Source organism: Bufo bufo, chromosome 2 (assembly GCF_905171765.1).
Source record: "Bufo bufo chromosome 2, aBufBuf1.1, whole genome shotgun sequence".
Classification (NCBI taxonomy): domain Eukaryota; kingdom Metazoa; phylum Chordata; class Amphibia; order Anura; family Bufonidae; genus Bufo; species Bufo bufo.
In genome coordinates, this window is record NC_053390.1 from 342,446,075 (window position 1) to 342,470,650 (window position 24,576).

Here is a 24,576-nt window from a genome sequence, read left to right on the forward strand (position 1 = left end):
TGCTGTGTATTTGCAGAAAACCTGAGGGAGCAGGATCAGGATTACTTTTTCTATGTGCTGTGTAATGTGTGTACATATGTCAACACACATTCCATAAAAGAACTTTAAAGACTATTTATTATATGCAAAAAGTTAAATACAACCAAAGGTCTGATTGGCAAATAAGTAAAAACATTCTGTTAATGTTAAAACTTTTTTTTTTTTTTTTCTTTTAGTCACTTAAAATATTTTGATCATGAATATTTATTTGGTGAAGAGCTGATGAAAATTAAGACACTGATCAACGTTAGATGTTAGACATTAAACAGGACAAATAAAAGTAGTAAAAAAGTCAAGTGCAGGTATAGGACAACCAAATGACATCCTATCAGGTGGACACATAACAAAAACATGGAATGGGTCTATTTTCATTCACGATACCGTATTGTAAGGCATTTTGCATCATGTCACAAAATCAGTGAGATTAATTTGTCAAAGCTGTCTAATAGAAAACCTAGCCTTGTTGCCAACAGCAGTACATATTGGTTGCTATGAAAAACAAAGGCCCGATGTGGTCTTGATAGGGACTGCGCTGCAGCAGGACTCACCTACTTTATGATGATGTGCAGGCCTCGTCATAAATTACCTGCCTCCTCTGGCTCTCTGTGCTCCGGAATGAAATCTATGGTAGCTTAGAGCTGCCTTAGATTTCAGTCATTATTCCTGCCAGTTTCTGGTATAAATAATGATGAATTAGCTGGGGCTGATGGCCTTGCCCTCACAATGCCCTCACTACACCCCCTTTTTGTAGACTTGACAAGGGCGGTGTAAAAATGCAGACTGCAACAAGAAAAGTCGCAAATGCATTGAAAAGTCACAAATCCAGTGGATTTTGGAAACCAAAAAAAAAAAAAAAGCATAAGGGGAATGATAAATCCCCCCCCCCCCCCCCAAAAAAAAAAGTTTTTCTATTAGACAGTTCTGATAAATCTTCACCATTGACTGTTTGCATAGCTTAGGTTCTCTTCAAATAAGGATGTGCTCTGGAATGCAGGATTTGGAGAGAAAACATTTTGCTGACAACTAATCAGAGTCTTCATCATCAAGGTATTCTTCTGCATTGCTGGACGTTCGTACAAGGCCTAAGAAAACAAAGATGGAGGATGAAGATCTATAGAATAATTGACACAATGCATATCTTAATTCAAGAACTCTACATTGTTCTGCCCATCTCTAGTTTATAATTTTAAAAAGAAGACTCCATTTATGTAGTCAGCATCTTTACTGGTACATGGCCAAAGCCCCAACATTAAAAAGATTTAAAAAAAACAAAATGATTCTTAAAGGGGTTCTGACAAAGCGTGACTGTTGCGCGAAACGGCTGTTGCCTTTTTCTTCCGCAAATTGTGACCCGCACCCGCTATGTTTTAACCCGAATAAAGCTACGAACTGTTGAAGATTCGTTTAATGCCGCCTTCCTTTTTTCTTCTATTTTTTATTATACTAGACAGTCTAAAAATATTCCAAATTTATCACAGTGGCTGATGGTGGATGACGAATCTGGCTCAGCTTTAGACTGTCTAGTCTGTGTTTATACCACCTTTTCGGGCTGTTGCACATAAACAAGTCCATTGCGGGAATCACACTCCGTGTGTGAGTGTGATCCTCCGTTCTGGAGGATAGCACGGCATCATCATTTATAATGCTATGTCCTTCTGCTTGACCTTACTTCTACAGAATCATACTGACAACTTTATGTCACTATGATCCTGCAGCAGTAACGTCAAGCAGAGGCACATAACATTATAAATGATGATAATGCCATGTGCTCATGCAAGTCCAGAACGAAGGATCACACTCACATACTGAGCGCGATTCCCGCAATGGACTCGCTCGTGTGCATCAGCCCTTAGTTGGCTCACTGTGCACAAGAAATTTGAGCAAAATTTTTTGTACAATGTCACTAAAGCTACGTCCTTTTCCAAGAGACCGTGTCCCCTTTGCCGCTAGGCTAATCTCTATTTTTTCAAAGAGGCGGAAAAAAAAGTGTATAAAACACAATAAATGTGGTACAAGGAACAAACAACACTACCGCCAACCCAAACCACAGTGGAAGTCTAGACTATCAAATCAAATCCCCAGACTACTGTCTTGAACATGACTTTTTAAATGGAAACCCTTCTAGGCAAGACTTATTCTGCAAGTAATATTCTACACCAATTCAAAAAGATCTTTATAGTAAAGAATTGCGAATAGGGCAATTTCAGCATAGTAAAACCCTAAAGAGGCTGAATATATGACTCAATTAGGTTTAAAATAATAATCAAATGATAGACATTACCTTGGCCCTGTCTCTTTTTAAGCAGTGAGGCACATTGTGCATTTGTAGCCATATCCAAAGCCAACTTTTTCTCATTATTCAGCAAATCTGTTCTTGCTCCTGTTAAGAAAGAAGAAATCGTACATTTCACAGGACACAGTTTTAGTCCACTCCAGGCTTTGCTTATGGTAGCTTTAACCTTTCCACTGCCAAGGGGTTTTGAACATTTCGCCCTTCCGCTAGCCAGGACAGTTATCACAATATTGACATGTACAAATAAAATCTAAACTATTCAATAAAAAAATCCCAAACCTATACACAGTATGTTCTGAGAGTAGACACCACATTGTCAAAGGCCACTCAGCACTTTATAAACTCAGGCACCCACATGCATTTGCATCAAGTGTAACTTTCCTTTGGAAATATGTATAAAAACAAAACGTATATTTGGAAAAAAGTGTGACCCAAGCTGAAACTTAAACACAAAGGTACTTGAATCATTTTCACATTTCTTCTATTTTCTTTCCAAATATGTTGCAATTTAAAAACAAAAAAACAAAGCACAATTCCACCACAGTTTTATGGATTTTGGTTTTACGGTGTTACCTATGCAGTAAAACTGACATGTTCCCTTCATTCTCTGGTTCAGTACGATTACAACCATACCTCATATGCATATTTTTTACCTCGTTTTCATACAGAAAAAAACACTAATTTTTTTATACCATTTTGGGGTGCGTTTTTTTTTTTTTATCGGTCTTTATTAAATTTTTTGTGGGAGGTGAAGCAACCAAAAAAACAACGAATCAGCCATTTTGATCATTTTTTTCCTGTTTTGTTATATGGGATAAATATTTTAATATTTTAATAGTACGGGTGTTTTTGCAAGTGGCGATGTCTATGATGTTTTGTTTTTTTTGTTTTTTTTATCGTTTATGTATTTTTATTTTGGGGAAAGAGGGGTGATTTGAATTTTTATATATTTTTTCACCGGCAGGTGACACAGGCATCGTGTTGCTCAGGAGTACAGAGGCTGCCGCACACTGCATCCGGCTCCTCTGATCCTCGCCGTGTGAAGCCAGTGCAAAGCACGGATTGTTCATTCCCGGGTTTATAATCTACAAGATGTCATGAGGGATTTAATGTGTGTGATCAGCGTCTTCAAGCGGGCGCTATTTTTAAATACCCGACCATCAATGTAAACATACGTGAGGCAGTCCGGAAGGGGTTAAGGACAACCACTGTACATTTAAAGAGGAAATCCGAGGTTTAAACATGGCACCCGCTAAAATGTTGAGCAGGTGCCACAGCCGCCGGGTACATGCTGTTTTACCCAGCAGACCCCAGGAAGCAATGTCCAGGCACAGCAGTAATGCCGAACAAAGACATTTAACTACTCAGATGCTGTGATCAATTATGCTGCACTCCCAGGACCCGAAAGGCTCCCCCGTGCAGAAATTGAGGGAGCCGTTTACTTGCTATGGCAGTCTCGGGCCCTTCAAAAAGTCAAATGCACACCAAAGTGGTTTCAATAAAAACTACAGATAGTCCAGTAAAAAATGAGCCCCCCCTCCGTTCAATAGACATACAGTACAGACCAAAAGTTTGGACACACCTTCTCATTCAAAGAGTTTTCTTTATTTTCATGACTATGAAGGCATCAAAACTATGAATTAATACATGTGGAATTATATACATAACAAACAAGTGTGAAACAACTGAAAATATGTCATATTCTAGGTTCTTCAAAGTAGCCACCTTTTGCTTTGATTACTGCTTTGCACACTCTTGCCATTCATTTGATGAGCTTCAAGAGGTAGTCCCCTGAAATGTTCTTCCAACAGTCTTGAAGGAGTTCCCAGAGATGCTTAGCACTTGTTGGCCCTTTTGCATTCACTCTGCGGTCCAGCACACCCCAAACCATCTTGATTGGGTTCAGGTCCGGTGACTGTGGAGGCCAGGTCATCTGGCGCAGAACCCAATCACTCTCCTTCATGGTCAAATAGCCCTTACTTTCAAAGTTTTCCCAATTTTTCAGCTGATTGACTGACCTTCATTTCTTAAAGTAATGATGGCCACTCGTTTTTCTTCACTTAGCTGTTTTTTTCTTGCCATAATACAAATTCTAACAGTCTATTCAGTAGGACTATCAGTTGTGTATCCACCTGACTTCTCCTCACTTCTCCTCAACGCAACTGATGGTCCCAACCCCATTTATAAGGCAAGAAATCCCACTTATTAAACCTGACAGGGCAGACCTGTGAAGTGAAAACCATTTCAGGGGACTACCTCTTGAAGCTCATCAAGAGAATGCCAAGAGTGTGCAAAGCAGTAATCAAAGCAAAAGGTGGCTACTTTGAAGAACCTAGAATATGACATATTTTCAGTTGTTTCACACTTGTTTGTTATGTATATAATTCCACATGTGTTAATTCATAGTTTTGATGCCTTCAGTGTGAATCTACAATTTTCATAGTCATGAAAATAAAGAAAACTCTATGAATGAGAAGGTGTGTCCAAACTTTTGGGCTGTATTGTAAATATAAAAAGTCATGGCGGTCAGAATAAGGCGATGCAAAGAAAAAAATTGGTTCTTTTTTTTAGCCAAAGTTTTTATTTTATGAAGTATTCAAACACTAGAAAGACTATATAAATGTCATATAACTGTAATTGTACTGATGTGCAGGATAAAAGAAACATGTTAGTGTTACCACATAGGGAATGCCATAAAAACAAAACCCATAAAACGATGGTGGAACTACGTTTTTTTTCCAATTCCACCACATCTGGAATTTCTTGCCAGCTTCCCTCTACATCATATGCATATTAAAATGGTGCCATTGGAAAGTACACTGCTCAAAAAAATAAAAGGGAACACAAAAATAACATCCTAGATCTGAGTTAATTAAATATTCTTCTGAAATACTTTGTTCTTTACATAGTTGAATGTGCTGACAACAAAATCACACAAAAATAAAAAAATGGAAATCAAATTTTTCAACCCATGGAGGTCTGGATTCGGAGTCACATTCAAAATTAAAGTGGAAAAACACACTACAGGCTGATCCAACTTTGATGTAATGTCCTTAAAACAAGTCAAAATGAGGCTCAGTAGTGTGTGTGGCCTCCACGTGCCTGTATGACCTCCCTACAACGCCTGTGCATGCTCCTGGTGAGGTGGCGGACGGTCTCCTGAGGGATCTCCTTCCAGACCTGGACTAAAGCATCTGCCAACTCCTGGACAGTCTGTGGTGCAACGTGACGTTGGTGGATAGAGCGAGACATGATGTCCCAGATGTGCTCAATTGGATTCAGGTCTGGGGAACGGGCGGGCCAGTCCAAAGCATCAATGCCTTCGTCTTGCAGGAACTGCTGACACACTCCAGCCACATGAGGTCTAGCATTGTCTTGCATTAGGAGGAACCCAGGGCCAACCGCACCAGCATATGGTCTCACAAGGGGTCTGATGATCTCATCTCGGTACCTATTGGCAGTCAGGCTACCTCTGGCGAGCACATGGAGTGCTGTGCGGCCCTCCAAAGAAATGCCACCCCACACCATTACTGACCCAATGCCAAACCGGTCATGCTGGAGAATGTTGCAGGCAGCAGAACGTTCTCCACGGCGTCTCCAGACTCTGTCACGTCTGTCACATGTGCTCAGTGTGAACCTGCTTTCATCTGTGAAGAGCACAGGGCGCCAGTGGCGAATTTGCCAATCTTGGTTTTCTCTGGCAAATGCCAAATGTCCTGCACGGCGTTGGGCTGTAAGCACATCCCCCACCTGTGGACGTCGGGCCCTCATATCACCCTCATGGAGTCTGTTTCTGACCGTTTGAGCAGACACATGCACATTTGTGGCCTGCTGGAGGTCATTTTGCTGGGCTCTGGCAGTGTTCCTCCTTGCACAAAGGCGGAGGTAGCGGTCCTGCTGCTGGGTTGTTGCCCTCCTACGGCCTCCTCCACGTCTCCTGATGTACTGGCCTGTCTCCTGGTAGCGCCTCCATGCTCTGGACACTACGCTGACAGACACAGCAAACCTTCTTGCCACAGCTCGCATTGATGTGCCATCCTGGATAAGCTGCACTACCTGAGCCACTTGTGTGGGTTGTAGACTCCGTCTCATGCTACCACTAGAGTGAAAGCACCACCAGCATTCAAAAGTGACCAAAACATCAGCCAGGAAGCATAGGAACTGAGAAGTGGTCTGCGGTCACCACCTGCAGAACCACTCCTTTATTGGGGGTGTCTTGCTAATTGCCTATAATTTCCACCTGTTGTCTATCCCATTTGCACAACAGCATGTGAAATTGATTGTCACTCAGTGTTGCTTCCTAAGTGGACAGTTTGATTTCACAGAAGTGTGATTGACTTGGAGTTACATTGTGTTTAAGTGTTCCCTTTATTTTTTTGATCAGTGTATAACTAGTCCTGCAAAAAACAAGCATTCGTAAGTCTATGTGAATTGAAAAATAAAAAAGAGTTACAGCTCTGGAAAAGGAGTAAAAAAATAAAAACTCAAAAATGAAAATGGGCTAGGTCCTTAAAGGGTTAAATGGAACTATGATTTGATGGGCAGTATGAATGGATTAGAATGATTTAGAATTAATGTATTACGCCAAAATAGATAAACAGATGGGTAACAATCGTCCACATATGAGTGCGGCAATAAATCAGAAGCCAAGGCTGAGCTTGGCCAGTCTTCTAAATAGAATCTCCAAGAAAGGGAGTTCCCGAGGATGGTACCAGGACATGACCTAGTCATGACACTAGGGTTATCTGGCAACATTTATTTTTAAATAAAAGTATCTTACACATGGGGTGTTTTGCACATAGCCCCACTTGTGACCATGTCCCAGCCTTGCATTTACACCTGCATGCACTAGAGGCACTGGAATATGGATGCGATGGAAACATAAGCATAGCTGTTGCAGTGGTAAAATTTTTGACATTAACCTCCTAAGGGTACTTTCACACTTGCGTTAAAGTTTTCCGGTATTGAGTTCCGTCCTCGGGGCTCAATACCGGGAAAAAACGCTTCCGTTTTATCCTAATGCACTCTGAATGAAGAGCATTCCGTTCAGTATGCATCAGTTCAGTCCCTCGTAGGCTCCATTCACACGTCCGCAATTCCGTTTCGCATTTTGCGAAACGGAATTGCGGACCCATTCATTTCTATGGGGCCGCATGATGTGCTGCACGGATCCGAAAATACGGACCCACACTTCGGGGTCCACAATTCTGATACCGAAAAAAATACAACATGTCCTATTCTTGTCTGCAATTGCGGCTATGTGCAGTCTGCAAAATGTGGAATGCACATTGCCGGTGTCCGTGTTTTGTGGATTCGCAAAACACAAAACGGATGTGTGAACGGACCCTAACGGTATTTGGCCGGAGAAAATACCCCAGTATGCTGCGGTATTTTCTCCATCCAAAATTCCGAAACACTTGCCGGAATGCCAGATCCGGCATTAATTTCTATTGAAGTGTATTAGTGCCGGATTCGTCATTAAGTGTTCTGGCAAAACGGATCCGGCTTTCCAGTCCGCGCATGTGCAGACCTTTAAAAATGCAAAAAAAATTAATACCAGATCCGTTTTTCCAGATGACACCGGAGAGACGGATCGGGTATTGCAATGTATTTGTGAGACGGATCCGCATCCGGATCAGTCTCACAAATGCATCCGTTTGCGTCCGGAACTGCCTGCTGGAATCCTCTGCCGCAAGTGTGAAAGTACCCTAAGAGTAATTTTCTTTTTAGCATGCTTGGACCACATTCTCCCTCTTAGAACCTTCCTGAAACAACAAGTACCATTTAAATTTACCTTTCAAGAGCAGCAATTCTACAATGTCGGCATACCCTTTCCATGCGGCAGCATGCAGAGCCGTGTCACCAAGCTTGTTCTGAGGGAAAAAGGCAAAATCACAAATACATCTGCCAAAAATGTCCAGTGTAAGAGGATCACATTTATCTCAGCACACACAGATGCTCATCATCTGATCACCAGGACAAGGGTCCAGGTAATAAACCCTGTGGGTGCGGCCAACCAGCTGTTTGATAAGGCAGTGGTGCTCACTGGATACTTCCGGGTGGATTTACATTTATCTCCCTAACACGTGTTGGGACTTTATATTATTGTATTTACATTTGGCCATTGAGACCATCAGGGTCCCTAGACTTACACGTGTTAATTAATTATAAAATATAGCATTTATTACTTGTCCTTAAAATAAATCAATTAGAACTCTACTATTAAAATTATCAGCGATGTCTGCCTGCCTGATGTTTATAATCGCAACATAGTGTCTGATTATTGAGTACGTCCACTGGATGGCACTATATACATGTGGCTATGTCTCTCATTGCTCTCATTATTACAGCATATTTCTGCTTACATAATGCACGCTGTTATTTCCACAGCCTGCTACTTGCTACCATAACTGCCTTCCTAGTCTGTACTCCTATCAATAAGGCAGTTATGGTAGCAAGTAGCAGGCTGTGGAAATAACAGCGTGCATTATGTAAGCAGAAATATGCTGTAATAATGAGAGCAATGAGAGACATAGCCACATGTATATAGTGCCATCCAGTGGACGTACTCAATAATCAGACACTATGTTGCGATTATAAACATCAGGCAGGCAGACATCGCTGATAATTTTAATAGTAGAGTTCTAATTGATTTATTTTAAGGACAAGTAATAAATGCTATATTTTATAATTAATTAACACGTGTAAGTCTAGGGACCCTGATGGTCTCAATGGCCAAATGTAAATAAAACACTGGATACTTCCATCTCCACTTGGGAGCTTCTTCAGTGTTATTTGTTGGTCCTTTTGCTTTGATTACTGCTTTGCACACTCTTGGCATTCTCTTGATGAGAGCTGAGGACATGGGTTGCTAGATGGCCGCTAGCACATCCGCAATACCCAGTCCCCATAGCTCTGTGTTCTTTTATTGTGTAAAAAAAAAAACGATTTTATTACATATGCAAATGAACCTGAGATGAGTCCTGTATGTGAGATGAGTCAGGTTAATTTGCATATGTATAAAATCGGGGTTTTTTTACACAATAAAAGCACACAGAGCTATGGGGACTGGATATTGTGGATGTGCTAGCGGCCATCTAGCAACCGATGTCCTTAGCTCTATACACAAAATCCCAGTGACAGGTTCCCTTTAAATCTCTGATTAATGCCTCTGTGAGAAGTTTTGGGTAATTTTCTTTATAGCCCAACCCTGTTCGATACTTATCCACTCCTTTGACCTGTTTGGAGAGCTCCTTGGTCTTCATGCTGCTTGCTTACCTGTGTTGCAGACATGGGCGTCGATAGAGCATAACACACAGGCTTCAGCCGCAGATGTTTTACCTAGGGCCCTGACAGTAGTGGCTGCTGCACATACAACTGTATCGTCGACACAGCTGAATAAAGCAAAAAGGCACAGAAGCCAATAGCTCTCGTCCTTGCCATTCAATCTCAAAGGCCACTAGGCCTGAAGTCTTTGAGACAGTACAGCGAAACACAGTCAATTACAAAGTGATGACATCATCATTATCGCCTCTTCCGATTCTCAGGCGGTGCGATCCCATCATTACGACCGCAGCGGCCAGGATGTAGGTGGCACGATGATTTAATCACAACTGATTGTGCTGAGATGCCAGCAACTCAGTCTGCAGGACAAAAGGCCTGCATTACAGATGGCAGCAAGGATTGGGAGAAGAGTACATGTATTTTGATTTCATTATTCCCTTTGTCAGTCTAAGGGAACATACTACTGGGGCATTAAATGGGGAAACTACAGAGGGGCATTATAACTATTGGGGGCAAAGTATTGGGGGTAGCAGCAGCATAACTCTGTTGGGGCACCAGAAGGTGGAAGATGATGGATAAGTGAGAAACCTAAGACGTCTGTGTGGCAAACTCTGCAAAGACAATTTGTCACTAAAAAGTCATTATGGCGGTCTGAGCCGAGAGGAGAAGCTAAGGAAAGAGACCGTCTACATCAGTGGAGATTTTACTGTATGTAAAAGCTAAGCATTGCTGTATTCTCCTGTATGTTTGGCAGCATTGAATGTAATGACCCCCCAAATATGCCATTTAGCACTAGGTCTTAGGAGCGGGTGGTTGGATCGAGAATCCAGCACATAAGCATTGGGACTTGGGACTTGGGCCCCGGATCTTTTGAGACCCTAGCCACGCCGCATGTTGGATTCTCAGGGGATAATCACAACAGGAGTATCTATACTCACATCATGTGAGACTTTGCATACAGAGGAGCCTTATTCAACTAAACATGTTATTTCCGAAGCTGACTGGTTGGATCAGACTTCATTTAGAGGTTTCATAGCAAAGGGGGCAAATACATACATATGCACATTTCAGTTTTCTTTTACTTTTTAATCAAGGTTTTTTTTTTTTTTTCATTCCACTGTAACAATTTGGACTAAAATCTAACAAATTGAAAACCATTCAATTCTAGGTTGCAATGCAAAAAAACAGGAAAAACATCAAGCTGGGGTGGGGGGGGGGGAACACTGATATAAAGCAATGCAATGTACTATACATCACAACTCTTGAAGGAGATAGAAATGAGACTAGCTATGTTTCATATTGACAACATAACAAATCCCAGATGAACCTGCAGAAGCTCCTATTACGATCAGCTGTATAAAGTGCTATAACGGTGCAGAGACCCAGGGTGGATTTAGTGCAGATTTCTCCCTAAGGGTCCATTCAGACGTCCGTATGTGATTTGCAGATCCGCAAAACACGGACACCGGCAATATGAGTTACACATTTTGCGAACCGCACATTGCCGGCACTCTCATAGAAAATGCCTTTTCTTGCCTGCAATTGCGGACAAGAATAGGACATGTTCTATTTTTTTGCGGAATGGAAGTGTGGAACCGGAAGTGCGGATTCGCAAATGCAGATGCGGACAGCACATTCCGGCCGCATTGAAAAAGAATGGCTCCGCACCTGTTTCGCAAAATTGCGGAATGGATGCGGACCCATTTTGCGGACGTGTGAATGGACCCCAGGTATCGCAAAAGGGTGACATCTGCTGTTGAAATCCAAACTGACATACTGCAGATTCAAAGCGGTTCTCTCACTTCAGCAGTTAGCATTTATCATGTAGAGAAAGTTAATACAAGGCACTTACTAATGTATTGTGATTGTCCATGTTGCTTCCTTTGCTGGCTGGATTCATTTCTCCATCACACTATACACTGCTTGTTTCCATGGTTATGACCACCTTGCAATCTAGCAGCGGTGGCCGTGCTTGCACACTATAGGAAAAAGTGCCTGCCTCTCTGGTGGCCGGGACCATGGGACCTCACATAGGCTGGTGCTTTTTCCTATAGTATGCAGGCACGGCCACTGGTGCTGGATTGCAGGGTGGTTGTAACCATGGATACGAGCAGTGTATAATGTAATGGAGAAATTTATCCAGCCAGCGAAGGAAGCAATATGGATAATAACAATACATGTTATTTGCTGAAGTGAGGCAATCCCTTTAAAATCAACACCTTAGGTCAATTTCTGCTGCAGATGTCTTACTGAGTGGATGAGATTTGTTTTTATTGTATCCCCTTTGCTGCTACCATAAGATGCTGATAATTTTCTGCACACAGTTCTGCATCAATTACATCACGTGTGGCTGTATCCTTAGGGGCAATCCAGGTGAACAAACTCCACGGCACCGGATGTGGATAAAAACCATGCTTACTGCCATTTTACATGTGGTCACAATTTATCAAGGCGGGGATCTACCATACCCCAAGAGGAAAACACATACCTGTTGGTTGAGTTCAATGTTTGGCCGTGTCAGCAAGGCTTCTACAACATCTAGCAGATTAAAAGTAAAACATATGTAAGAATGATCTGGTACACACGATCTGCCATGAGATTATTAAGCGCTTTTTTAAAGGAGTTTTCGATAGCCAGCACCCCCACAGATCAGCTGGAAACAGAGGCACAAGGTTCCACTCACTGTGTAGTGGCCGTGTCAGGGTACTGCAGCTCAGCTTCCATTCAAGTGATGCTGGCGCCAGAACAACACAGTGGACAAAGCCTCCATTGAAACATCTGATTTGTGGGAGTCCCAGGTGTTGGACCCACACCAATCTGATACTGATGAGCAATCCTAAGGTTAGGCCATCAGTATCTAAATCAGGAAACCCCCAACGGCCATATTTAAAAAAAAAAAAAAACACTTATTATTGTAGATTTTTCTATAATAAATAGATATAAATGGTACAGAACTAGAATTTTTACTTTTTTTTTTTCAGTGTAGCTGTAGACCTTTTGCAGGACCTACAGTAGTTTTATAGGAACCATTTTGGGGTACATATAGTGTATTAACACATTCATTTTTCGAGGGAAGAGCAATTTTAACATTTCAGGGGATTTTTTTTATTTTTTAATATAGTATTCACTGTGTGGTATAAATAACATAACTTTACTCTATACTATACTACTTGCACAATAAACATTTGTCTTTACAAAATGTTTTTTTTTTTGCCACTGCATGTTTTTTCCCCCCCAAAAGTGGAGGAAAATGTCAGTGCGTCTTATAGGGCGAATACTAATGAGCACTTCCATTATGGAAGCGCTCGTTGGTACAGCAAGACTAGGGAACAGTGAATACAGCTATCCCTGTGCTAGCGCTGCACACTGTGAGGACGTGAGCAAGCTCTGTGATATCAGGTCACAGGACAGGAAGAGCACTGGATCTCACAAGCGGCATCCGGAACAGGAGAGGAGAGATGATCATTTAATTTTTTGTCTAATCTGAGGTCTGATTAACCCTTAGGATAAACAGAGTTTTTTTTTTTCGTTTTTGCATTTTCATTTTTCTTCCCTATTTTCCGTGAGCCATAACTTTTTTTTATATTTCCAGTCACATAGCTGTATGGGGGCTTATGGTTTGCGGGACAAGTTGTACTTTCTAATATCACCATTAATTATGGCATAAAATGTAGTGTGAAGCGGGGAAAAAAATTCCAAATGGGGTGGAATTGGGAAAAAAAACTCTATCCCACCACTGTTTTACGGGTTTTCTTCCCACGGCGTTTGGTTTACGGCAAAACTGAACCATGCCCTTCATTCTCTGGGTCAGTACGATTACAACGATACCCCATATGTATAGGTTTTTTATAGGGATGTCCCGATACCAGTATCGGTATCGGGACCGATACCGGGCATTTGCACGAGTACATGTACTCGTGCAAATGTCCCCGATACCACTGCCGATACCTGTGCGCCGCTTCTGTGTGTCTGTCTGTCCGCAGCCTGCCCCTCGCACAGCTAACAGCTTCAGAGGGCAGCAGCAGGCACTGTGTAATAGGAGCCGACAGTGGAAGATAGCTCCGCCCCTCCCCGCCCTCCAACCAATCAGAGACTCACAGCACAGGGAGCGTAGTGCAGGGACTCAGAGAATCGTCTGACAGTTTATTAGTTAAAAGAATCTAATGAGTCACAGACCGTGTCATCGAGTCCCTGCCAGGCCTCCTGCTCTGCGGCTCCCTGTAAGTCCGTCCGGGGGAAGGGGGGGGGCATTATTAGCATAGCATGTAGTGGAGTTGGGTGTGTACAGGGTGCATGTAGCAGAGCAGGAAGTCTGGCAGGGACTCGGTGACACTGTCTCTAACTCATTAGATTCTTTTAACTAATAAACTCTCAGACGATTCTCTGAGTCCCTGCAATAACTATACATTGTAATTACATCAGTCTGCTCCACTGCATTCACTGCAGCAGAGCTGTGTTTGCCAGGAGCGAGTCCCTCTAAAGGAGATAGTGTCTGTCTTCTATGGCCCTGGTCCTTCCCTTCCTGCTTGCAAGCTGCACATTGATCTCTAAAAGCAGGCATTAGGGCAAGAAGAAATATACATTACTGTATGATGGCCACAAGACTATTATACTGAGGAGGGGGGCTTCAAAAATTGTTTTCCTGACTCCTTACAGTAGCGTCTCCTTGTGGCTGCCCCCCCATACAGTATAACGTCTCCTTGTGGCCGCCCCCCATACAGTATAACGTCTCCTTGTGGCCGCCCCATGCAGTATAACGTCTCCTTGTGGCTGCCCCATACAGTATAACATCTCCTTGTGGCTGCCCCATACAGTATAACATCTCCTTGTGGCTGCCCCATACAGTATAACGTCTCCTTGTGGCCGCCCCATACAGTGTAACGTCTCCTTGTGGCTGCCCCCATACAGTATAACGTCTCCTTGTGGCCGCCCCATGCAGTATAACGTCTCCTTGTGGCTGCCCCATGCAGTATAACGTCTCCTTGTGGCTGCCCCATACAGTATAACATCTCCTTGTGGCTGCCCCATACAGTATAACGTCTCCTTGTGGCTGCCCCATACAGTATAACGTCTCCTTGTGGCTGCCCCCATACAGTATAACGTCTCCTTGTGGCTGCCCCATACAGTATAACGTCTCCTTGTGGCTGCCCCCCATACAGTATAACGTCTCCTTGTGGCTGCCCCATACAGTATAACGTCTCCTTGTGGCTGCCCCCCATACAGTATAACGTCTCCTTGTGGCTGCCCCCCATACAGTATAACGTCTCCTTGTGGCTGCCCCCCATACAGTATAACGTCTCCTTGTGGCTGCCCCCCATACAGTATAACGTCTCCTTGTGGCCGCCCCCCATACAGTATAACGTCTCCTTGTGGCCGCCCCCATACAGTATAACGTCTCCTTGTGGCCGCCCCCATACAGTATAACGTCTCCTTGTGGCTGCCCCCCATACAGTATAATGTCTCCTTGTGGCTGCCCCCCATACAGTATAATGTCTCCTTGGAATGTTATAGTTCTGTTTTTGGGCCTTTTGGTTGGTCAGTGGTCAGAAAATACATGTGTGTGTATTTTATTGTTAAAATTAGTATCGGTAATTGGTATCGGTGAGTACTTAAATAAAAGTATCGGTACTTGTACTCGGTCTAAAAAAAATGGTATCAGGACATCCCTAGTTTTTTATGTGTAAATAGTGTAAAAATAAATTTAAACTTTGAGAATTTTTTATTTATTTTTCAATCACCATATTCTGACCCCCATAACTTTTTTATACTTATGTCTACTGAGCTGTTTAGGGGCTCATTTTTTGCGGGACAATTCATAGTTTTTATTGATACCATTTTGGAGTGTGTGTGACTTTTGGATGACACTTTATTTAATTTTTTTGGGTAAGAGAAGCAATGAAAAAAATGACAAATCGCCCATTGTGACCCTTTTTTCCGTTACGCCATTCGCCGTATTGGATTTTTTTTTGGTTTTAATATTATGGGCATTTTCAGTCGCAGATTTTTTTTTTTTTTTTTTTATAAAACAGAAAGGGGGGTGATTTAAACTTTTATATATTATATATATATATAACAAAGAAAGTCCGCAGCACTTCTTGAAGTAAAAAATGTGCAGCTTATTCAAACATGTCAGAAAATTGACAACGTTTCGGTTCTCTCACAGAACCTTTCTCAAGACAGACCTGACTTGAGAAAGGTTCTGTGAGAGAACCGAAACGTTGTCAATTTTCTGACATGTGTGAATAAACTGCACATTTTTTACTTCAAGGAGTGCTGCGGACTTTCTTTGTTGTTTATCCGTCCTGTATCGAGGGACCACCGCGGGCACCATACAACTATTACTGCATGTGAAGGAGTGCTGCCTGACCTTTTCTATGGATATATATTTATATTTATTTTTAACTTAAATTTTTTTTTTTTTATCATTTTAAGGCTCATAAATTATCTTATAAATGATGTTTTTGAATTTTTTATTTTGATATATAAGCGATTAAAAAAATGACAATTTCTTAGCATTTTGCTCATTTCTTACGTTGGCCTGCCATCTGGTGGCCAAAATAACTATTGCAGCATTAATGCTCTGAATTTCTTCATAGAGATTCAGAGCATTCAGCGCATGTACTGAAGTCCCAATTGGCAGCATGTGAAGCGTGAGCTTCTGGGTTTTTGCGCATTCAGGTGCCGTTAAATCACTTGATCACAGCATCTAAAGCCTTTAATTACCGCAATCGGCATTATTGCCGGTTGCGGTAATTAGCCGCAGGCCTCTGCTCTTTGAAACAGCAGAGACTTGCCGGCCATGATGCCCGCTGCATGCGTGTCATGCTTGCAGGGCGCTGGTAGCGAAAGGGTTAACATTAGGGTCTGATCTGAGGTCTGATTGGGGGTCTTAACAATGGAGATCTAAGGTCTGATTTGAGGTCTGATTAACATTGGGGGTCTGATCTGAAGTCTGATTAACATTAGGTTTCTGATTGGGCCTCTAAGCTAAGGGTCATATTAACATTGGGGGTCTGATTGCGTCTCTGATCTGAGGTCTTATTAACAGTGGGGGTCTGAGCTGAGTTCTGCTGAAATTTTTTTTTTCTTATTTTCCTCCTCTAAAACCTAGGATATGGTACTTTCATATTCAAGGCATACAAAAACACCATGAAAATGCCAGGTGTTAAACACAATATGGACTGTGTGTGGTAGCGCCCTTAAAGGCAGTCTGTCACATATTTTCCTATTATAACTGGCCAGCAATGGCCATCAGAACGTTGTATAGGCATTGTAAAAATACCTTTATGTATTTGTGTATCATTTAAATCTCCAGGAAAAACACATTTATTCCTTTGCTGCCTGCGCATTAGGTTCTCATCTGTGGGACAGCGCCTCAGGTAATTGTTGTGCAGAAACGAAGTCCGCAGCGCATGCACAGAACAGCTCCCTGGACGTGTTTGCCCACTGAAGGAAACTTAATGCACAGGCGTCGGAAGCGCTGCAGAAGCACCTGCACAAGATTTGGATCTGCATTGCGGTGACGTCAGGGGAGAAGGGAGGAAGCCATTGGGAAGAAGTGGAAAAAGGAGAAGGGCGGAGGTTCTGGGCAAGAAAAGGAAAGTCCCCTCAGCTGGGCATTTGGGAGCAGTTTTACAGAGGAATAAATGTGCTTTTCTTGCAGATTGAAATAACACACAAATGACAAATCAATGTCTACAATACATATACTACGTACCGATGGCCATTGCTGATAGTTATAATAGTGGAAAATATGTGACAATCTCCCTTTAAAGGGGTTAAGCCCTACAAAAGTATCCGGAAAGCCATTTTTAGGATAATGCAAAAAGTAGATGATGTAGAAGAACAGAAAATAAGTTACCTCTATGTCCTCCATGACAAGCCCAATATAAAGCAGTGCTTCCAGCTTTATCCAACCCGTTGACTCCAACTCTGTTCTCTAGACACTCTCTTAACCAACTAAGGTTACCTGAAATGTTTAAAGGAGACTGATATAATAGGACGACATCCCTCCTTAGGCTTCTTTCACATCGGCTGCGGTTTGTGTCTGGCCGATTCCCGGCATTCTCTGCCGGAACTGGCAGCCAGATCGCAGTGCGGCCGATGTGAATGTAGCCTTCTAGACATACTGACAGTCAGAACATAACACTACAGATGATCCCTAACCTCTGCTGACATGTCTGGTTTAGTAACTACTAGCATTCCCCAGGTAATAACAATGACATCCTTTCATATAACAATATTGTGCCATTCCTCCCTGCTCTTCTGCTAACAGTCTGCAATGGAGACCCAGTTGGGTGTTACCAGTTAGGGGGTGTCCCTGCATAATCTGCCACTGTCCAATCAGTGCTGCCAGTGACACTAGTAACACCTAGTTATTGCAAACTGCTGGCAGGTTATTTATGAACTTCCAGTAGGAATAACCGAGGAATGACACAACACAGAGTTACATGAAAGGATGCTCCAGAATTACATGGGGGATGCAAGCAGTTGCTGAAATTGACATGTCAGAGGAGGTGACAGGTCCTATTTACGTGATTGTTGATCTAGCTATTTGGGGAAAAACTAGTCAACAGTCACTTGTATGGCTACCTCTCTCTCCGTGCAGTCAGTGAATGGAAACAAGAGGCTGAGATCCTGTAAGAAAATAAAAATAAAAACCAGCCCTGTTCATAGCGGAGAGGCTAAACAGGCTTCACTCTAGGACAGGAGAAAGATATGTGTTTAGTTTACAGATGATTGCCGAGTGAGGAAATAACTACAGTCTATTTCACAATGTTGTCATTTGCTGACATTAGGCAGATCTCTTACAATTAGTAATGACCTGAAATGCCCCGTTAAGGGGTTATTAGCCCCTACTTGATAGACAGCACTTACCTCTTTTAGCAGCCTCATGCAGTGGATTATCAATGGATTCAGCCTGTTCTGCAACTGTAAAGAAAACGTTCAGCAATTAGTTTACTCCCGATTGTGGCAAATCATACAATGAGATCAATGTCTCGTAGATCTGGAAGGCCTCCAATGTCCTCAGGGCTATCCCACCCTGCATAATATTAGTGGCCTAGTACATGGCAGTGATCAATGGGTCCAGGTTTTGCAGACTGTGCTAGTGGTCCGAAAGCTGCTGGGAAAATCCAGTGCAAATCCCCAAAATGGCATGGCACAAATCTAAAAACCTACAGCAACATTTCAACTCCACAGCCAAACCCCCCCCCCCCCCCCCCCAAAAAAAAGAACGTCATGTATGGGATTAGAAAACTCCATTTAAATGTTTTGTAACCTTTGTTACCGGATATCAGCAGCACGTCTGTACATGCGCTTTGCACCCGTTTAGGGTGTATGGTGCCATGCAGTGCACATAGCTTTTTATGTTAATCTTTAAAAGGCTGAAATGGTACAAGAATACAAGCTGAATGCAGCCACTCAAAGCTACCAACATAAAGTTAATTTACATTAAAGCGGTTGTCCTGCCATATTTATTGATGGGGGTCCGACACCCAGCACCCCCACGACCATGCGAGCACTACTTCCTGGTCATTACACTACGCGGCGACTTAGTGTTATTACAAGCACTCGTTCCATTCAAGTTAATGGAGCGGGCACTCTTCCGAGACGAAGTGCAATGTAATGAAGAGGAAGCAGCGCTCACATGAAGCTCCGCCTCCTCTTCAAACCGCTGATTGGGGGGAGGGGGGGGCTGGGTGTTGGACCCCGCCGATCAGATATTTATGCCCTATCCTGATGATAGGTCATCAATATAAGTAGCAGGACAATCCCTTTAAAAGTGTTTGAAGGGCTCTGTGGCCACAGGCTAAAGGGTTGGAAACTAACACGAAAGAACTGTTGGCAGGAGAACCCTATCAATAAGCAGAGCGTTACAGCCTGACACTGAGAACAATACATTTATTTTGCTCATTTCTGCATTTTAGAAGGATTGAATCGAGACTTCCTCTTTGAACCACACATGAGCCAGCAGTAAGGCACCGCGTGAGCATCTCCTGCTGCTTCTAAACTGCATACAGGACACAGCACAATCATAGTCTGAAGGCTCCATTCACACGTCCGCAAAATGGGTCCGCATCCTTTCCGCAATTTTGCGGAATGGGTGCGGACCCATTCATTCTCTATGGGGACGGAATGGATGCGGACAGCACACAGTGTGCTGTCTGCAGCTGCAATTGCGGAGCGCGGCCCCAATTTTGGGTCCGCAGCTCCGCAAAAAGATAGAGCATGTCCTATTCTTGTCCGCAGCTTGCGGACAAGAATAGGCATTTCTATGGGGGTGACGGGCTGGTGTGTTGCGGACCCGCAATTTGCGGGTCCGCAACACACCACGGACGTGTGAATGTAGCCTTAAGGGAACTTTTAATTTACCTGTACAAGAGTCCTGGCTCAGACACGGAGAAACACCTTACAGATTACGTGCGGAAGCACAAAGAAATCCGCACGAAAATCTGTGCAGAGGTCTTGGCTTAGGCCCCTTATGCAGTCACAAAGAGGCTATACAATTGAATGTTTGCAGAAGCCAATTTCAGTGGGAGCTGCTTTATATGGCGGTATCCTGACTCCCCCCTAAAGCAATTGTTGGGGGTAGAAGTGGCTGCTAGACACCTCTGGCAGCAGCTTATCCCCCTTTTGAGAACCCTTTGCTTTTCAACAGAGGCAAACAGCTTATTCCCCTCTGCACTGCGATCCCTTTGCTTTGGGGCTTCATTCAGGAAGATACTGTAGGGTACAGGTCCACATACAATCGTGTAAAGGTCCAAGCCAAAAAAGAAAATGTATGGAGGGACAATACCAGTGACACGTAGTGGCAATTTATTTTTTACAATAAACCACGGCTCTAATCCCACCCAATCCCCATTGTGCACCCACACAGTAGCCCCTTTGGGCTACCTCACAATAGTGTAGGGACTTAGTGCCCCTACACAGCATGATGCCCCTTTAAGTACACAACCACACAGTAAAAAGCCCTCCTCACAGCAGAATGCCCACAAGTGACCCCTCACAGATGGATGATCCTTTGGCGCCCCACACAATAGGATGCTCCTTTACTGCCCATGACACAGTTTGAGGCTTACTTAAGTGCCTCCCACACAGAATGGGGCCCATTTAAGTGCCCCCCACACAGAGTTAAGCTCCTTTAAGGTGCCCCCACACAGAGTGATGCCTCCTCAAGTGCCCCCCATACAGAGTGACATCCTCTAAGTGCCACACCATATGATGTCCCCACCAGTGGCCCCCACACATAGTGATGCCGCTTACTGCCTCCATTTTAAATAGTCACCTACCCCACATTTCTCTGTGGAGCACAGGGGGTTTGCTCCGGTGTGTGCTATGACTGTCTGTGCACAGTGCAAGCAGGTGCAATGACGTCACTGCCTCGTGCCTGCTTGCGCAGGGCCACCAATGACAGGGGTTTTCTGGGATTATTAAAGCTTTTAAGAGATTTGGTTATGTAGTTGCTCATCTCAAATACATCATCTTAATGCTCTATTTCAATTTGGACTCTCCTGACACGTTTTCACCATGTAAACAAATCACTTCCTATTGCTGGATCCAACCAAACTCATGATGCACTTCTCCTTTCTCTGCCACAGCTCCAGCACCAATCCTACCAACACCCAGCTAGTCCTTAGCTCCTCCCATAGACACTCCCCTATCAGTGACACACCCATGGACATCACAGGAAATAAGAAAGATCTGCATGGACAGAGTCATCTGACCACAGCCCAAACCGGATGATAGGAGCAATAAAGGTAAAAGAAACACATTAAAAAACAGCTACCTTTATAAGTGATTATTTTAATAAGAGTTGATGCAAACCGGAAAATCTCTTTAAAGGGGTTGTCTCATCATAGACAATGGGGGCATATTGCTCAGATATGCCCCCATTGTCTTATAGGTGCTGGACCCACATCTATATCAAGAAAGGAGCCCCAAAAGTGTTGGAGAGCGCACTGCGCATGCGCAGCCGACTTCCATTAATTTTCTGTGGGGCCGCCGAGAATAGCCGAGCGCTGGCTCTGCTATTTCCATCAGGCCCATAGAGGTGAATGGGAGCGCTGGCTGGTCATGCTTGGTGCGCTCCCATTCACTTCTATGGGGAGCGCACTTGGTGGAGGCTGGACCAGAATTCTCCAGACACCAGCTTGCGCGGCTCCGTTCCCGATATAGGTCCGGGTCCCAGCGGTGGAATGTGCACCTATAAGACAATAAGGGCATACCCTAGCGATATGCCCCCATTGTCTGTGATGAGACAACCCCTTTTAGGCTGACAACACAAATCCTATAGCTGTCATATGAATACTAACACGAGTTACTTTGGGCCTGTTTGGTTTATTATCACACATGCAGAGAATACCATAATTGGCCAGCCCCAGTCTGACGAAGGTGGCACAGGAGGTAACGAACACCCAGAGAAAACTGTGGAATAGAATCTCACCATAATTACTTGGTATGAGTCCCGTTTTTCCCTTACAGGTGCCCTTCCACCAATTTGTATCCGTCTGGGGAAAAAGAAACCTTTACAGACATTTTATACACATTTATATCTTTAATATTATAAGGCGGATTCATGAATAAATAACCCACATGGAAGCAGTGAGATTGTGTAAGGCCTCATGCGCACTGCAATGCTACGTACATGGACCTGTATGGTAGCACAATGAACCCTGACGTTCTCTGTGTGGCCTCCATATGGTGGTTCTGCTAGCTACGATGTTCTTCTCCCCTCCCCCCCTAAAGGAACAATGCAGCGGAAGACTATCTGCACAAAAAAAGCACAGGCACACAAGGGTGCGTGGATTCATATTGGTGTCTTTTTAGACCTGTGTGACATGGATTTTGTATATGATGGGGCGCATGAGACCTTACACTGATTAACGACGAACATCACATAAGGGAACTTGTAAAACTGCATGTTCTTATAAAGATTCCGCAATATATAGTATATACGGGGAGATTTATCAAGACCAGCATGTGCCACGCCGGTTTTGATATCCATTGGGTTGCCGGTCGCAGACCTAGTCATAAATTCGGCGCATCCTCAGCCAGACCGTGCCCCTAAACTGAAATCTGTGGCAGCTCATTTACGTAATACAACCGGCATAAATGACGATAAATGTGCCGGGCCTGCTGGCCTCACCCCTCCTTCAACACGCAGCCATTTTGAAAAGTGGCAAGGGCAGTATAGAAACGCCACTTGTGATTATATGTAGGGAGGCGTAGATGATAAATCTCCTCCATAAGTCTGATCAGGGCAACAATAAGTAAAAGCTATTCGCTGAAAGTTGTTTGTAGTGTTGTTGGTATGCTTTATGCTTTTTCCAATGGTATAGGTTTTTCTTTCTTTTCAAATAATTTTTATTAGATTTTTCAAGATATTATCATACATAACAATGAATCCAAATTATGTTTAAAGTAGTAATGTGTAAAATGTACCCGTTACATTCACTGTGTTGGTGCCCAGGCTGCCCTGCCTTTTTTCATTGTTCCCCCGCCCCAGCCTCTGCATATACGCCTGACACATTGATAAAATGGGGTGGCAGTGCTCCAAATGCTGTGCCCCTTCAGCCGAGCAAGCTGTGTGCAGACTCATACTTTCAATGGAGCGCCTCTGCCTGTTCGCTTTAACAATCAATGGGGTTCTCAGCACTCGTCACTGTTTACTCGCGTCATCGGTGGACACAGTCTTGACCTTGGTATAGCTATTGCCACTAGGAGGCGACACTAAGCAAAAAAAAGTGTTAGCTCCTCCTCTCAGCTATATCCCTCCTGCAGACAGTGAGCTAATCAGTTTTAGCTTAGTGTCAGTAGGAGGCAGACCTCTCTGCTTTGCAGGTCTGCTGAATTTTCATTCTTTAACATTTTTCTCTACTTTAGCTGGGCTGAGGGCAGTCTCCAAGCTGCCTGTGTTCCCACCCAGGAGACGGGAGTCCAGGGGGTCCCCGAGTCGGCTGCACGTTCCCGGTGTCCAGAAGGCAAGGAGGACCAGAGGTTCCTGTAAAAACCTTCTGGTCACCAGGTCCGACTTCTGCTTATTCCCAGACTTTCTCTAATGGCTCAGTGTGTTATTAGGTTGTTTCCTAACCTACATGTGCATTTGGAAGCTATGCAGGATCCAGCCTGGTGTAGTAATTGCTCTAGCCCCACCAGCGGCCAATAAGCTCCGCCCCTGCCTTCTGCTTAACCCCTTCCTTGCCTCAGTGCTACTGTGCTGAGGAAAGTGCTTCTGGGCTCTCTGCTGAGGCTTGCAGTGCTGGTTATTAGTACAGATGGATGTGGGTGCAGTTCCCTTAGGTCTGTTTGGTTAGAATTAAGCTGTATATAAAATAAAAAAAATAAAATAAAAGAATTATATATATATATATTTATATATTATTATTAACCCTTGGAGCTATTTGGTCTGTCTGAACTTAGTTCCCATGCCATTCTGTAGGCAGAATTTCTTTACCCTACTGCTGGATACATACGTCCTATAGTGTAAGCGGAATCCTGGCGCTATCTTTCTATAGGCGGAGTAGTCACATGGTAGTATACTCTCCTTCTATAGGCCCTTCTTCCATAGGCGGAGTAACTTCACTTGCACTGGATACCGTACAGCCTGTAGCATTATCCTCCTTCCATAAAAAAGGCAGAGTAATTGCACTTCCAATGGTTACTGTACATTCTGTAGCATTTCCCTCCTTAAATAAAAAAGGCAGAGTAATTGCATGTCCACTGGATTGTACAGCCTGTAGCATTACCCTACTTCCATAAAAAAGGCGGAGTAATTGCACTTCCAATGGCTACTGTACATTTTGTAGCATTACCCTCCTTCCATAAAAGGGGGAGTAACTGCACTTAAACTGGATGCGGTACTGCCTGTAGCATTACCTCCTTCCATAGGCGGAGTACGGTAATTGCACTTACACTGGATGCGGTACTGCCTGTAGCATCACCTCCTTCCATAGGAGGTG

General features: G+C 43.5%; 1 protein-coding gene across 1 annotated transcript in view; it reads right to left on the reverse strand.

Annotated features, from left to right (window-relative positions):
* Positions 1-225: 225 nt before the first annotated feature.
* The window catches only part of OSTF1 (osteoclast stimulating factor 1), a 52,344-nt gene continuing 27,993 nt past the window's right edge, over positions 226-24,576 (reverse strand). Inside the window, exons 4-10 of the mRNA XM_040417064.1 lie at positions 22,062-22,125; positions 18,494-18,547; positions 17,478-17,585; positions 12,105-12,154; positions 8,127-8,205; positions 2,321-2,419; positions 226-1,121 (exon numbers count right to left, since the gene is read on the reverse strand). Of these exons, the coding sequence (XP_040272998.1) occupies positions 1,063-1,121; positions 2,321-2,419; positions 8,127-8,205; positions 12,105-12,154; positions 17,478-17,585; positions 18,494-18,547; positions 22,062-22,125 (513 nt within the window). The 3' untranslated portion in view covers positions 226-1,062. The remainder of the gene's footprint in view (positions 1,122-2,320; positions 2,420-8,126; positions 8,206-12,104; positions 12,155-17,477; positions 17,586-18,493; positions 18,548-22,061; positions 22,126-24,576) is intronic.